The sequence below is a fragment of the Hemicordylus capensis genome, chromosome 4, assembly GCF_027244095.1.
Source record: "Hemicordylus capensis ecotype Gifberg chromosome 4, rHemCap1.1.pri, whole genome shotgun sequence".
Classification (NCBI taxonomy): Eukaryota; Metazoa; Chordata; class Lepidosauria; order Squamata; family Cordylidae; genus Hemicordylus; species Hemicordylus capensis.
This window is the reverse complement of record NC_069660.1, coordinates 65,720,484-65,737,802: the sequence shown is the minus strand read 5'-3', so window position 1 is coordinate 65,737,802 and position 17,319 is coordinate 65,720,484. Positions and strand designations below refer to the sequence as shown.

General features: G+C 43.7%; 1 protein-coding gene across 3 annotated transcripts in view; it reads left to right on the top strand.

Moving 5' to 3' along the window:
* The window catches only part of RASSF5 (Ras association domain family member 5), a 151,955-nt gene that overhangs the window by 121,968 nt on the left and 12,668 nt on the right, over positions 1–17,319 (top strand). For all 3 annotated transcript variants that reach the window (XM_053245139.1, XM_053245140.1, XM_053245141.1), the window contains one exon: positions 13,927–14,040. In XM_053245139.1, coding sequence (XP_053101114.1) covers positions 13,927–14,040 — 114 coding nt within the window. The remainder of the gene's footprint in view (positions 1–13,926; positions 14,041–17,319) is intronic.

The window sequence follows — 17,319 nt, the reverse complement described above, 5'->3', positions numbered from 1 at the left end:
ATTAAGCTGCTTCTGGTACACAGTTTAGGTTTTCTAATTAACACACTATGTAAACAATCCTGGCAATAATTATTATCTGACATGCCTTATGAAGAGTTCTGTATATCTTACAAGCTCGCACAGTCCTGTATCAACAGAATTGAATCCTATGGGACATATTGCCTTATTCATTTTGGTTTTCTTACTCTTTGGGACCAACACTGCTATGATTTCTGATGTATCTGAACCATCATGATCTATCTTAGAAATGAAGCTTTCTTGGTCTTTCACCCATGAAAAATGAATTGAAATGTGTAATCATGGCTATAAAATCGGTCCTTTCCATGGTTCTTTTTTGAAAGAAATATCATCTTTATCCTGAGGCATTGCTGTATTATCTACAGCTTGCTGACTCTTGGTTGTATGGGCTCCAGGACTGAAATGGTCTTTTAATAATAGGTCAGTGTCCTCTCTAACAATGAAACATTCATCCTGAAATCCCTTGGTTTTGTTGCTTTTATGAGCAGGGCTTCTTTGAGGTGACTTATCTATTGTGCTGAGGCTCATCGCTTCTGCCTACTGTAAAAGAGGTAATTAATTAGGAGGCAACTTTGAAAGTTCACATATTGAAATTTTATGAGCTTGCTCTTACACACGGAGGGGTAAGAAATTTATTTCACTAGAAGGATCCATTACCTTTTTTATTTTTGGTAGCACACAGCTGAGTCTAAGTTGCTTCAAGTACAGTATAGCTGACATTTCATTGAAGGTGAAGTGGAAGTAGTTCTTTTTGCCTGGAACATTCAGATGTAAAACACCTTGATACCTTATTTTGTCTCCATATCACCAAGTCCTAGCATGTATTTTCTTGTTTGTCTTGAACAGTGTTGTGCAAAATTGTCCAAGGCTGATGATGATGGTTTTCTGAAGGATTCTTATCTTTCTGTGAAGCTTCGCTGATTTTTTTTCAGTGAAGCTCCGCTGATACAGCCATCACTTCTATTTATACTTACTTAGAAAAATTATAGAGTGTTGGATAAAGACCATTGTAGCTGGGAATGATGGATGTTGTAGTCCAACAACATCTGGACACCCAATGTTGAGAACCCCTGCTCTTATTATTTTGGCTTGCAGTCTGCCCTTGCAGCTATTAGGAAATTCACATACATATTCTTTTGCTCCGGGTCTCTATCTGTAAATTACTGATAAACCTTCCTACAAAATGAGAGGTTAAGGATAAAATAGCTTAAAATAAATGAAAAGCAGCAAGTGCACCACTCTTCCATTTCTTGCATACTATAAACAGTCAGCACCTCTTCTGGTGAGAGGAGGGGGAGTTTCCTATGTCTTCCTGATTTTGGAAAGCTCAGGACAGAAAAGATGCTGTTTAAAAGTGTTTATGCTTTTGAATGCAGGCATAGTGGACACCAGTATGTGCTACTGATTATTGGGTGCATCTGCATTTGAGCCTTCAATGAGCCACAAGGAATGAGATCAGGAATTAAAAGGAAGTGCTCAGTAGCAGTGCAGTCTGAACTTGGGTGATTTGACAGATACTTCAGAACAGGTGCCCAAAACAGGAGATCTCTTCTCTGAAAGAGCAGCTTATTCCAAGGACTTTGACCTTAGGCAATTGGTAGCCCTACCCCTGTGTCTGCATATTAGCACTACTGAGAATGCATGGAGATTGCATCAGGATAAAAATTGAGTGTAGGATCTGTACTGGGATCTGTACCAGGGATCTGTACTGGGACCGGTGCTTTTTAATTTATTCATATATGATCTAGAAGCAGGGGTAAGCAGCGAGGTGGCCAGATTTTCAGATGGCACCAAACTCTTCCGGGTAGTGAAATACAAAACGGATTGTGAGCAGCTCCAAAAGGATCTCTCCAAACTGGGGGAGTGGGCGACAAAATGGCAAATGTGGTTCATTGTTAGCAAGTGTAAGGTGATGCACATTGGGACAAAAAACCCCAACTTCAAGTATACGCTGATGGGATCTGAGCTGTCGGTGACTGACCAGGAGAGGGATCTTGAGGTCATGGTGGACAGCTCGTTGAAAGTGTCGACTCAATGTGCGGCAGCTGTGAAAAAGGCCAATTCCATGCTAGGGATCATTAGGAAGGGGATTGAAAATAAAATGGCTAATATTATAATGCCCTTATACAAAACTATGGTGCGACCACACTTGGAGTCCAATGTACAATTCTGGTCACCACATCTTAAAAAGGACATTGTAGAACTGGAAAAGGTACAGAAGAGGGCAACCAAGGTGATCAGGGGCCTAGAGCACCTTTCTTATGAGGCAAGACTACAACACCTGGGGCTTTTTAGTTTAGAAAAAAGACAACTGCGGGGAGACATGATAGAGGTCTATAAAATCATGCATGGTGTGGAGAAAGTGGAGAGAGAGAAATTCTTTTCCCTCTCACACAACACTAGAACCAGGGGTCACTCCATGAAATTGATTGCCAGGAGGTCTAGGACCAACAAACGGAAGTATTGTTTCACACAACGAGTGATCCACTTGTGGAACACTCTACCACAAGATGTGGTGACAGCCAACAACCTGGATGGCTTTAAGAGGGGTTTGGATAACTTCATGGAGGAGAGGTCTATCAATGGCTACTAGTCGGAGGGCTACAGGCCACCTCCAGCCTCAAAGGCAGGATGCCTCTGAGTACCAGTTGTGGGGGACTAACAGCAGGAGAGAGGGCACGCCCTCAACTCCTGCCTGTGGCTTCCAGCGGCATCTGGTGGGCCACTGTGCGAAACAGGATGCTGGACTAGATGGGCCATGGGCCTGATCCAGCAGGGCTGTTCTTATGTTCTTATGACCTTAAGGTCCATTCATTTTCATGTATTTTAAAATGCTTCACACACTCACAGAAGGAGGCCGCTTGAAACTATAAAACTAGCATGCACTTCCTCTTTTTAAAAATAGCATGTGCTGTTTTCTCAGTATCGTCTAATGCTGCTTTTGGACTACAGCTACTGGAGTCTTCATTTGCATCATTATCCATTATTTGAGGACTTTCAGTTTCTTAAGGTTGGATCAGTAACTCTCAAGGGATGTGTCTTGGAGCCCAGGACTGGTAAGGATTTTCTCATGGGCAAATTCCCTTCCAGGGTCTCCAAATACAGGACTACCCCTCATCCAGTCTCATCTCCTTTCCAATCTTGGGTCCAACCCAGAACCTTTTACTGGGAGCAGTGGAAGACACACACTCTTAGTGTTACCACACATCCTTATCTGATCTTTTGAGACTTCCAGGAAGAGTTCATCCCTTGAAATCTCATGGATCAGTGCTAGCAGTACAATGGATAGTCTGCACTCTGCTCTCTTCTACCTTTTTGATGTGTTCCGACTCCCTCTGCTTCCCTTTGTGTCACCTTTTGACCTTTTTTAAAAAAATGGAAGGTTTTGCAACATATGTCCATAATTCCCACAGGACACTAGAGTGCTTTGTCACACCCCTTGACATGATAACCCATGGATCTGATTATAAGTTAATTTAATACTTAAGTTAAAAAGCATAACTTTTGTTAAAAAGCGGTATAAAAATATTTGGTGGTAGTTGTTATTTGTTACCAGTTAGTATTTCTGTGTGTATCTATATCTATACACAGAGAGAGTGTGTGTGTCATGCTCCCTCCTAGGGATGTGCGAACTGGCTTGAGGTTGAGCTGGCTTGCACTTGAATTTCCCCAACTCGAGGGCTCGCCCTCGATTGCTGGTCCGGTCCGGAGCCAGTTAGGGTTTTGTGGTTTTTTAAAAAAATGGTGGACTTGCCACCATTGCCAGCCTCCAGGCGTGCTGTCATGGCCTGGGGGGGAGTCTTCTGATGCCCCCCCCACTGGCCACCCCCCATCATTTTCAGCCCATTTTGGAACATTTCTAGCCCATTATGGGCCTCTGCAGTGGTGCTGGCCATTTTGGAGGCTGCCGCCCATGCCCAATGGCCATTTGGGTAGCCTGGATCATGACCTGACCATGCAGATGGCCACTGGGCATGTGTGGCAGCCTCCATAAAAGCTACTGCTGCCATAGAGAGGCCTGTAATGGGCCAGAGATGGCACAAAGGCCCAAAAATGACCAGTTGGAGGCCGGTGTGGGGTGGGGGACATTTGAAGAAGCACCCCATCCACCGTGTCTGCGACAGCACATCTCCGGAGCCCAGAAATGGTGGGAAGTCTGCTTTAAAAAAAAAATTGTCCCCACCCAAGCCAGGCCCAAACCAGTTCAGACTAGAGCTGGACCAGGCCCGGCTCTAGTGTGTACAGGACAGGACCCAGTTTGGTTCGAGTTCAGTTCCACTCAAACTGAACTAGATTTTCTGGTTTTGTGCACACCCCTGCTCTCTCCCTAGAGGGGCAGAAATTCAAGTGGAACAATGAAGTTTATAGTTGCATGAACTAGTCTGTTTTGGGTGTGACTTGCCAAACAAGAGGCAAGAGTGGTTTGTGGAAGTGTGCATCTAAATATTAATAGTTGGACTTAAGACTTATCTTGTAGTCTTAGCTATTATGACTTCGGGGTGCGTTGCCCCATGCTTTGCTCATGCCAAGCAACTGGTTGTGAGCTTTTACCAAATATGGGCAGGTGAAGAATTCATGATGCAATGAACAGAGGTATACAGAATGGAGACTGTGTGCCCACAATTCCAGTTGCATAGGGGGTGCACTCTGTGCTCCCCAAAATCAGGCTTTCTGGCAATATCAGCATATGATGAGATGAATGGTGAATGCTTGTGTATGAGCCTGCCCAAAGTGCAGGAAAAAAGCATGGACTTTAGAATAAATACTAACTGTGGTCCTGTTTTAGTTATCTGACTGGCTTCATGTGCTGATTCCATTGGAAGGACTTGGGCCAGGAGTCAGCAAACCTGGCCTTCCAGCTGATTATGGGAACTACAACTCCCATAATCCCTCATCACAATAAAAAATATAGTTCAGCAACAGCTGGAGGGCTAGGATTACCCACCCTTGTCAATCAGCCCACACTTTTGTGGTGGTGTCATTCACATGCTCCCCCCCACCACTATGTGGGATCACATAATTTAGAAATGGTTCTCATGTGGCTTGCAGTGGAATCTGAAGAGCATTTGCCCACCTTTCCGCAAGAGTCTCATTGCAGGAGTAACAGACCTAGATATTTCTTCCCTGGCAGAAAAAAAAAACACCCTTCTTTCATATGCTTAGTTTTAAATTATCCTATAATTCTTAATTCTTAAATTAGGATATTTCGATGAGTCAGTTGTATGAGAGTATTAAGAAATACTAATCTGTTAAATCACAACTAAAATGCTGGTTATGAAAAAGTTATGGGAACTCTTCCCTCACTGGCTGGCTATTCCTTACAAATGTTGAAGCTTATGGAATATGTTTGATAGAGCGACAGCAATCAACATGCAGTGTGTTTTTAGACTAAATTGTCCTTTTATAGACTTTATGAAGTGAAGGTGCAGAAGATTAACAATTTTCTGTGTTTATGATAATATAAAAAATATTATCAAAACCCTGCAGAGCTGCTTGTTACACGAATAGATGACTCCCAAAGGAAAAGTATCATTCTGACTGATGTAAGCAGGGTCCGCTCTGGTTGCATATGAATGGGAGACCTGATTAATAATTAATTAATCAATCAATCAATTAATTAATTAATTCAATTTCTATACCGCCCTTCCAAAAATGGCTCAGGGCAGTTTACACAGAGAAATAATAAATAAATAAGATGGCTCCCTGTCCCCAAAGGGCTCGCATTCTAAAAAAACACGATAGACACCAGCAACAGTCACTGGAGGTACTGTGCTGGAGGTGGATAGGGCCAGTTACTCTCCCCCTGCTAAATAAAGAGAATCACCATGGTAAAAGGTGCCTCTTTGCCCAGTTAGCATGGAGTTGATGAGTGAGCACTGTACAATACTCCCCTTAGGGGATGGAGCCACTCTGGGAAAAGCATCTAGGTTCCAAGTTCCCTCCCTGGAATCTCCAAGATAGGGCTGAGGGACATCCGTACCTGCAAATATTGGAGAAGCTGCTGCCAGTCTGTGTAGATGATACTGAGCTAGATGGACCTATAGCTGGACTCGGTATATGGCAGCTTCCTATGTTCCTAAGTACTACCTATAACTTTACTTTGGAGGATAATACAAATGACTTCCTGGCCTCCCCACCTATATTGATGCTTGATTCATAGAGCTGGTAAACTATACTGCTCTTATGAAAATCTGCTGCCTTGTGCTTTTCATTAGATATACGTTTGCACATGGCATTAGGCATCAACTCAGTCCAGAATCAAGTATGTTGTTCATGCATGTGCCAGGCAGAATTAGTTTATGGTGGATCACTTCATTACCCTGCTTATTTTGACCAGCAAAGTGTATGGGAGAAAGTTTACATATCTTTCAGCGCCAGAAACATTCCTCAGAAATAAGTTGTCGTCTTTAAATCTGCTTGGTACATTTTTTTTGCTGTCTTTGACTCTGACCTCTGCAGATGGAGCCTTGATTTGGGAACAGAAATGCTTACAGCTGACACTTTGAGTGGATACCCTTGATCTCTTTGGAGTTAGAGTTCAAGGATTGTTGAGTTCCTTACTCTTCCGAATTTTAATTTAAAGAATGTTTAGTTGTAAATCAGTTGTGTGCTTGATTGCCATAGAAACTAGTTGCGCATTTCCCCTTGTGATCAGTTGCTAAGGCGAAATGCACAGAGATGCCAGAGGGGGTTAAGTTAATTGCTGGGTGTGGGAGGCAGAAGCTGAGGGAGATAATTTGGACAGAAGAAATCAGACATTCAGTAGGTCCACTTGCTGAGAGTGGTGTGGCAGTCAAAATTGGGGTGCCTTTGTTGATATGGATAGGTGAGCATTTATTAAGTACTGTACCTCTTGACATGTGATAACAATTGCTAAGTATCTGCTTTTTTAAAAAAAAGGCTAGCAGATCTCTTCATCTGAGTGGACTAACCCAAGAGAACGGACTGTGATTATACAAGTCTGTGGAATATGACTTTTAATGTAGAATCTTTAGAATCTGTGTTTTACAGTTTTAAAGCACTAGTTGTCATGGCACCTGGGAAGTCCTGAAAATATATGACAGAATTCTTCAAAGGGCTTGCCTTACAGTACAGGAGATTTACCTGAAATTTCCAGTAGTCGAACAGTGGTGGTAGCTACTGCAGCACAAGCCTCAGTTGTTTGAACCTATTAAGCTTCCTTATGCTACATCAGATCATTGGACTCTCTAGTCCAGTAAGCTTACACTGACTGGCAGTAGATCTCCGGGGTCTCAAAACAGGGGTCTTTTTGAGCCCTGACACCCAAGATCCTTTTAACTAGAGATGTCAAGAAATGAACCTGGAACCACTACATGCAAAGCACATGCTCCACTACTAAGCTGTGGGACTTCCTCTCCAGCAGGGAGAGCCCACCAGAGACTTGAGCCAGTATGTACAGAAACAGAAGGCACAGAACTCGCTTACCAGTTGCCTTCACCAGGCCAACCTCTATATCAATGCCACCTCCAAGTTTCAGCAGGCCTTCTGCATACTGCCCTGCATTGGTCCCCCTCCTACCTGGGTGGGTACCAAGCGATTTGCTCTATCATCAAAGTCAGTGGGCACAGAGATGGATTAGGGGATCAACAGTAGGGTTAGCACTGGGTTGTGTTTGGCTCTGGAGCTAAGCCCTGTGTTTGACCCCCATTGGGGGGCTCATCCCCTGATCCCCACCAATGGATAGGTGGCAGCAACTCAGAGTGCTTTGCATTGGTAGTGCCAGCCACCACAAAACAGTCCAGACCACTGCTGATGCCCCACCACTGAAGTACGCCCCCACAAAGAGTTCAGCAGAGGCTTACCTTTGTGGCATGGCATCAACAGTATGGAGTGCCTTGCTGCAGTTGCAATCACTGCCACCATTTTCTTTTAACCATGCAGTATGCCTACCCCATCACTGCATCATGCAGTGTTATGATGAGTGAACTGCATTTTACTATTATCAAAGTGGAGGCACCAGCACAGCCATTGTGAAGTTGAGGCACTGGGCAGAGCATCAGGGCTGAGCTATGGGCCTTCTGATGGTCCTGGGCCCCCAGTTGGTGCACAACCTGATTGTGTTCCTGCTCCTTAGGAACATAGGAACCTGCCATATACTGAGTCAGACCACTGGTCTATCTAGCTCAGTATTGTCTTCACAGACTGGCAGCGGCTTCTCCAAGGTTGCAGGCAGGAATCTCTCTCAGCCCTATCTTGGAGAAGCCAGGGAGGGAACTTGAAACCTTCTGCTCTTCCCAGAGTGGCTCCATCCCCTGAGGAGAATATCTTGCAGTGCTCACACATCAAGTCTCCCATTCAGATGCAACCAGGGCAGACCCTGCTTAGCTATGGGGACAAGTCATGCTTGCTACCACAAGCCCAGCTCTCCTCTCCTTATAACCCTCCTGACTCCAACCTCTTGCATACAACCAAATACCTTATCTTAGTATGAACACCTTTTTAGCCCACCCAATACCGAAGTTATTTTATCTGTAGTCTTATGGCTTTAGTTTTATTAGTTACCAAACCTTTATTAGAAACCCTTCATGTTATCTCATGTATTGTGTCTTTAGATATCTCTACCCTGAACTTCTAGAGTTGTCTTAAGCCCTCCTCAGAAGACAAATTTTCCAAAAATACTTCCCTATCTTTACTGAGGTGTAGTCCATCTTTTTATCAGTAATTTATCTTCTTGGAATTTCACCCCAGGATCCATTAAGCCAAAGTGCATCTGTTTACTGCCTAAATAATCTTTTTGCTGTGACCTGCCTTGCTCTCCTTGAGCTACAAGCCTCCACACCCATAGCTTTCTCCAACCTAGTCATGTGTGTCGTATTAACCTCCAGCATGCGGGTCACCACAAGGGCATTGGGCACCTAGACTTCTATCAGGAGGCTGCTCTTGAGAATTTGATTGGAAAGGCATAGGTTGGCGTTCTGGGGCTTGCCAGAAATGTACCCATGCTGGGAAGTGTAACCTCCTAGCTGTCTGTCTTTCCTTTGGGAGGTCTGCTTCCCTTGGTGAGGACTCTGAATAAAAGAAAATTATCATGAATCTTTTCTTCTTTGCCCGAGGTTTTCAGCAGATTATTTATGATGACAAGATCTAGCTTGTGTGATTTATTGATTTCAATGGAACTTGGCACTAGAGGAAGACTTGGCCTCTTGTTCTCGAGGCTGCCATTGTTCCCCAAATTGATGCAAAATCAAATGCATTCATAGCTTGATTATTTGGCACCTGCAGTTCTGTCTAATCAATTGGAGTATTGGGTGCTGCACATGTTCATGACAATCAGTCCATTGTTAATTTAATGAGCGACCTCAGTATCCCCACTACTGTGACAGGTGTATCCAAAGTTGTTTATTTCCTCTCCACTGAATTCCCTGAACCTCCTAATTACATTTCTCTTTGGTGTCCTGGAGGTGTCCCTTTCTGTGACAGGTCTTGATTACTGGTGTGTTTGATTGCATCTAAACATTAATGAATGGATTTGCATAAAAGCCCACATGGGAATCACACCAAAGCTCTGTTTTAGCCTCCTTGGAATGGAAATTGATGTTGGAAAGAGAAGCCAATGTCCCTGTGTTTCCTACATGCAGAAATTTGCATGGATCAAATTCCTTTTTAAATGCTGGGGGAAGGAGTTGGTCAGGAATTGGGCATAGTCTTGCTAAAAATTGGTGTGAATCTTTCGCCACTGTTTGCAGTTGTGCAGCGGGCGGGGGGGAGCACAGCTTAAAACGGAATCTTAATTGTATTATTTGCTGGTATGGATTTCTACAGAAGTATCTTGGGCATGGATAATTTACACAATATACTTTTTTGTATAAAGAATAGTACTACACAATTGTAAATTATAGGTGGCTTTCAACGGCAGCCTAAGGTACAAAAATGAAGCTGCTGGTAGGTCTGGGTATGCGTGGTGTACTTTTAAATTAGTGCACTAATTAGAGCAAAGTCAGGATTCCTTCCTTCCCTGCACTTCCACCAGCTACCTTTATGACCGCATTGATTTCTTTGAAACTGTAGTGTAGTGGTGATTATCTCCAGGATTAGTTAGCTTAGACTGGATTGGGAGCAGAATTATAAATATGGGCACTTTTATATGGCCGCTTTCCCCAACAGCGATGGGAACTAACTAGGCAAAGAGACACCTTTCCATGTGGTAATTCTCTTATATTTAGCAGGGGGAGAGCAATTGGCCCTATTCAGCTCTGGCTGCAGCACTCCAGTGTTTTTTCTCAGACTGTGAGCCCTTTGGGGACAGGAAACTACCTTGTTGTTCTTTTTCTATGTAAACCACTTTGAGAACCTTTTTGTTGAAAAGCAGTATATAAATAATAGGTGGTGGTGGTGTCTATACTTGTTATGAAGAGAATAACAAGGGAGTTAAGTTAAAGGAGCTATTGGCATCACTGCTGGTTTTAAGACACTATTGCTGCTACCCACAGTTCCTCTTGGTCCTGCTGGACTGTTTGCAGTTGCACCTTGTGTGAACTCAGGTTGTTGGGTACAATGGTTCACTCTGCCTATCATTCACAAAAGTATTATCATTGTTGGGAAAAGCAGTTGTCCAGAAACGCTCTAATGCAGGACTTCTCAAACTTGGGACCCCAGATGTTGTTGGACCATGATGACCCCCATCATCCTCAGTCACAATGGCCATGGCTCGAGATGATGGGAATTATAGTTCATCAACATCTGGAGACCCAAGTTTGAGAATGTCTGTTCTAATAAGCTGTGTGGTGATGTATTTTTTCTTCCCTGTGAAAGTATGTCCTGGTTTCTATAGTGCTTTTGTCTTTTTTCAAACCCAACAATGCAGGAAATTATATATTGGCTGCTTTCTATGCTTCAGTTAACAGTCCAGAGCCCATGATTGTAAGAACATTGGACGTAGAAGGTCCCTATAGATCCTAGGGCTGTTTTTCAAGTAGTAGTTTGACCAAGAAGCTACGCCTTTGTGCTGAAGTCTTGATAGAATGGGTTCTACTACTCCCAGCTTTGCTAATACCCATGTCGAATTTAAAAAAGTTTTGTGGCCTCCATCATTGACAGTATGGACTCTCATTTGGTGGATGAAAGTATGAAATAAAGCCTAGCAATACAGACCTTAACTTTCCAAATTAAATATAGCCCAGAGCCACACTTACTGGCTTATTTTGTGTTTTGTTCATCTCTGGGGACACATGCCCTACGTCTATAATGTGTGCCCTATGCCAACACTTGTTATTACTTGCTTCCCTCACTGGATTTTTATGGTGTTCTTTCCCACTTAAAAACGGAGTCTGATATACTTTCTGCTGCAGATTTAGCAAGGTGTTGTATCAAGCCATTATATTTTCCTTGTGTTCAACACCTCCTCTCTTTCACCCCAAGGTATTCCTCCAAGAGACTTCTACTGAGTATTATTTACACAGGAAATCTTAGGAGCCCTCTGTGTAGAGGTTTTGCTGCTAATCTGGTACTGCAGAGTTAGATGTTTTACAGGCACCATGTGCTAGGCAGTAGCCTCCTGGGGCCCTCTAAACAAGTCCATGAACATTTGTCTGCTTTCTCTTCTTCCATTTGGACTGAACTAGACAAGATCCCAGAGCAATTAGAACCAATGCATCACTGAATGTCCATTTGTTGAAATTCTAACAGCGATTGTGTTTTCATTACTGACTGTTCGGATAGGAACATAGAAGGCTTTGGGGTCAAATCACCACTATTCTCTAGCAAACGTTTCAGTGGCTCAAATACCAGGCTGACTGAGTAATGGTTCTTGTGAACTAGATGAACCAGAAAGTTTTATTTGAAACCATTTTCTGCAACTGTTTAAAAGGCTCCCCTCCCAGCAGAATAAATGGAAGCTTATTTGGAAAGAGTTGGGATCCTACAGGAGGGACAAAATTTAGACTTTAATGATGATAGATGCTGGGGGCAGAGGGGATCTCATGCAGTGCCACTGGTGAGGCGGGGCTTGCTGTTCTCATTGAGTAAAACAAAAATCCTGAACACTTTGCAGAAAGGAGCAGCATACATCTCCATCCTTTTTGGGGAAATGTTGAGTGCTCTGCTGTCCTCTATGGCTATCCCAGTAGGGCTGGGACTGGGAGGCACAAAAAGCATCTCTGCTCTCCAGACCATTGTGCTGACATAACATTGATGGGGGGATTACTGTTCCTCGATCAGTATGTTCACTGTGTACATGTCCACCACATCATGTGTGGTGGTGATGAGCATGTGTATTATCTATCCTCTTTTCTTTGTTTCTTGCCCATCTATTTTGAACTCTGCAAAAAACTATTTTAACATTTCTGTCAGAGTGAAATACAAATTCAATATGTTTGAACAGCTTTGCATAAGTAACTTATGTTCAGTATTTGACTGTGTTTATTCCATTGGTAAATAAAATTGGAAAATGGTTAATATGATGTGTACCTAGCCCTAATTTCAAGGTCATTTGACCCTCCCTCTTATCTTTTTTTTTTTCTGGACCTAGTAGTGTTTACCATTGCCATCTCTAGGCAGTATGAGATGATGCCTTTCAGCATCTTCCTTTATCGCTGCTGCTCAATATAGGTGTTTCCCAGACAGTATAGGGAAACACCTATATTGGTTAGCAGCGATATGGGAAGGTGCTGAAAGGCATCGTCTCATACTCTGTGGGAGATGGCAATGGTAAACCCCTCCTGTATTCTACCAAAGACAACCACAGAGCTCTGTGGTCTCCAGGAGTCAATACCAACTCAAAGGTATACTTTACCTTTTAGTAGAGCAACACCCAGTAATGAAAAGCTTTGAAATTTTTTTTGTGCCGGTGGAGATTTCATTGGGGGCTCCTGTACCCTTCAAATCCCCTACTGACCGGTCCATGAGGTGCCTTTTTCAGGGGTGGCTTCTCTTACAGGGAAGAGCCGCTGTCCCTTTTCACCCTAGCACAGTGCCCTTCCCTGGGGCTGTTTCTGGTGTCTCCTTTGCGTGCGCGTGTGTGTGTGTCTTTTTTAAGATTGTAAGCACATTTGGGACAGGGGACCATCTTCTCTTTTGCTATGTAACCCACTTTGAGAACTTTTATTGTAGAAAAGCAATATATAAATGTTGTGGGATGTCAGAAATTTAATTTCTGCAGCTTTTCAAGTTCCTGCAGCACTGTGATAGATCAGGCGGCACTAACTGAAATTTCCTCATCTATGCAGTTATCAGACTATAAGAGCCTCAGTGCTGAAAGATCAGGAGCCTACTTAAGGGTGATCTCCTAAATCCTAACAGATCCAGTTGAGTTGTAAAAATGACAATTCCACTGAAATAGGTTTAGCATGTGTGCATCTGTGGGAATTGTTCTACAAGTCATAAAATTTTATGTTGGCACTGGCCCTAATTTTGCCTATGTGTGGTGGAGGTTTGCCTAAGGCTGTATTCGGTTTGGGCAATCTTTGCACCATCTGCTGCTGTTATTTCACATGGAGGGGCTACAAAGATATGCAGCATCCCATTGTCACTATTTGTGCTCCACTTCTGATTTCTCATGCATAATCTGGCACCTCATTAAAAAGGTACATGGCTTTGAACTGAAGCCTTGATAGTCCCTTTACCTGGACACTGTTCTTTCACTCCTCTTTCATGTTTTATTTTGTGCTGTTGCACTTGTGCACTCACACACCCTCAGACTTGTTGGTATCAATTGTGCAGATTTGGAGTTTATAAAGAAAACTTTGTGCATGCAACTCTGAGGGGTGTGTGTGTGTGTGGGCGTATGTGTGGACACACATGTGCAATGGGACAATGTGAATTGGAATGTGGCAGGATGGCTGCTGGTGTGGGAAAACTCAACATTAAGCAAATATGATTCCAATGGCTAAATAAGCTGATTGGGTATATGGAACAGTGTCTTAAGTGGTGTTTTATCATTTCTTGTTCCAGAATGTAACTAAAGCAGTAGAAGAAGAAAAACCAAAAGCTCCCACCATCCAAGAGCTGAAGCAGAAGATTGACAGTTACAACTCAAAAGTCAACAACTGCTTGTTGATGAAGCTGGTTTGTACTGCATTTTCCACATTGCTACTTACTTTTATAATAGTGTGGGCTGTTACCAAACAAGCCACAAAGCGTTATATTAAAACTGGCCTTAATTTTCCTGTGGGGAGTTGTGATGGAGGCCCAAAAGTGAACCAATCTCTACCCAACTCTTCTAGTAGCCACTCCTGGAAAATTCTGCTCTCTCCTCTCGAAAACAACTAAAATGTAGCCCTGAGGTTTGGGCCACCTATCTCCCAGGGACAAGTCATATGGATATAATAGCAAGCACACCAGGATATTTCTTTTATAAATGGCACATGTGGAGGCCTGATCCAGGTGAAGCTGGGGGAAGGGTCCTCACTGTGTTCCCATCTCCCCCACCATGAACTGGGTCCCCATGTGCACTATTTGCAAAAGAAAATGCTCTGGTGTGCTTGACTTGATGCAATGTTTTATTTTTTCAATTTCATCTATCTATCTATCTATCTATCTATCTATCTATCTATCTATCTATCTATCTATCTAAAATTCCTATTCATTCATTCATTCATTCATTCATTCATTCATTTAACCAACCCATACAAACTTATACATTTATAATGTGTGCTTTGGCCTCTAGTGAGAAACAATCAAGGAATTCCTTTTCTCCAGAGTCCACCATCCCTTCTACCTTCCCCTTGCAATTCCAGTCACTCTCTTATAGAGTACCAGTTCAGCATTATATCTAGGCTCAGTCTTTCTAGCTAGTGATTGCATTCCCACCCCCCCACCCCCAAATCTGAAGGTTTGTATCAGTTCTCAGAGGGGCTAGGACTAAAGTCTACAAATCTGAACCACTTCCAGATGGACAGAGAGAATGATGGAGCCACATCAAGCACTATTTTTTTAAAAATCACTCAAATGTCTTCCCTTCTTGCAGGGACCATATTCAGCACCTGGGTTTTAGGAGAAGAGATGTTCAGTCTAATGAAAACTTTTCATTTTTATTAGAGATTTTAAAAAACTCAGTATTTTCAGATTTTCAAAAACACAACCATTTTTATTTTTATTCTGCCCTATTCTAAGAACTTAGGGTGCTTAATTATATTATTATTGTACAGTGCATAGATTCATAATCAATATATTAGTTAGGAATTGGCTGGTGCTTCGCAGGGAGTAAGTGTGTGAATCTGCATTCATTTATTTTTAACTCTTTGCTTTTCTGTGAGCAAAGTACTGGTCTTCAGTCTCTGTCAGTTCTTCTCAAACCAAGTTGGTCAATGCACAATCAAAATGAAACCATGTACATTACTTCATCAATACTGCTGTGTGTACCAGAATAGATTGATATTGCCCTGTCATACGTTTGGCATAACAGCATTCTGGCCAAATTGATATATTACATCCTGAGCAGGACAGATGTGTCATCAGTCTATTCAGCCTTTCAGGTCTTGTCTTTCAACATGTCCTGTAGAATGCCCCATGAGTGCTTTGGTATGAATTGCTGCTGGGATAGAATATAACGGAAGCGACAGAGAGTCCCTTATTTATGAGCCTACATGCCATCAGCAAGGTTTTTAACTGCCACAGTGTTACTTGAGTCACTTCTACAGAGGTCAGGGGCCTTGAGTGGACAATAAAGCTAGTTGAGGGCAGGAGGGTAGTCTCAATGGTTGTGGAATGCCGCAGACAATGTAACATGCCTTGGGATGGCCTCTTGGATTCATTTGGGGCCTTAAACAGTGCACTTGGAATTGAACAGTGCAATAATTGCACCCCACCTGCTCAAATGCAGCGGAGAAGGGAGGGAATTTGCATGGAGTAAGGAGGAGCCAGAAGTCTTGTGCTCCCCACATCTCATGTAGCTTTGTGAGAAATTAGGAATCTGGGGTATTTCTTGACTATACTTTAGACAGCATCTCCCTTTTTGAGCCATCATTTGTGTCCTGTGCTGCACGCAATGAGCTTCTCTCTGGTTGTATTCTTATGGCTGCTCAAGATGCTTTGGATCCTGCCTTGTTGGTCCAGCAGCAATCTCAATCCAGTTTGGACAAAGTTGTCCTCCCTGTCGGCAAGGAGAACCTGGTTGGCATTTCCCAGTGGCCCCCTACCCCCGTGGTGGTATTGCCAGTCAGAGAGGGGCAGGGATGGTTCTGCTTTGCAGCCCACGCCCCGCTTGCTTGCTGTGGGATGAACACAGGGAGGTGCAGGCCAAGCCCCAAGTAACATGGACGGAAGAATGGCTGCCTAGGGTAGTCCTCATGCTGGTGACTAGCCTTTCTTGAATCCAGCTTGCCGTGTCCGGGCAGGCTGGACATCGCCCTTCATGGGCCCATTCCTTTATTACACCCTCTGTGGGTCTGGGTTGCCAATGAGGCATCACTGAGTGATGGAGTTGCGGCTCCTGGCAGTTTAGATCTCCCCGCCTTGCCTGCTGGCACTTCTGATGTAATGGCATTGTATCTAATTTCTGGAGCATTGCCTAGGCCAGAAGTAGGAGTGTTATTGGAGACCCTCGTGGGTTAGGGGCGTCACCAGTGTGCCACCTTGTGACCTAGACATACTTCAACCAACAGGTAAGGCCCATGAACTCCTTCACCCTCCTCATATTTCCTCTGGGTGTCAGGCTCGAGGCCTGACCTCACCGGGGCTATCAGTCACTGGTCATTCTAGTTGGGTTCTCATAGGAATATAGGAAGTAAGTCAGACCATTGGTCCATCTAGCTCAGTATTGTCTACACAGACTGGCAGCGGCTTCTCCAAGGTTACAGGCAGGAGTCTCTCTCAGCCCTATCTTGGAGATGCCAGAGAGGGAACTTGGAACCTTCTTCGTGTAAGCAAGCAGATGCTCTTCCCAGAGCGGCCCCATCCCCTAAGGGGAATATCTTACAGTATCCACATGCGGTCTCCCATTCAAATGCAAACCAAGGTGGACTCTGCTTAGCTAAGTGGACAATTCAGCTCTCCTCCCTTAGCGCAATAGCCTTGGCTTGGAGGGAGGTGGTCCTAAGTCATTTAGAATGCGCCACATGATAGTTCTCAGTAGTGAGGCTGCAAGGAAGCAGGTTCTCTGCCCATTCTTACGTCTTTTCCTTCTTGTTGCCATGGATTGGCTTGTGGTACAAGTACAAATCCCACCTCCATGTTTTCATGGTACCATGCAGCTGGGTAACTGGACTCCCATTGCTATGGAGCTCCGGTGTGCCCTTGACCTTGGATCGCAGTGGCTACTTTTTGGTGGGGACACGTGCAGGAGGGTATGAGTGGCCTTGGGGCACAGCCCCTTGCAGTATTCCCAGCGGTCTTGGTTGGCAGGGT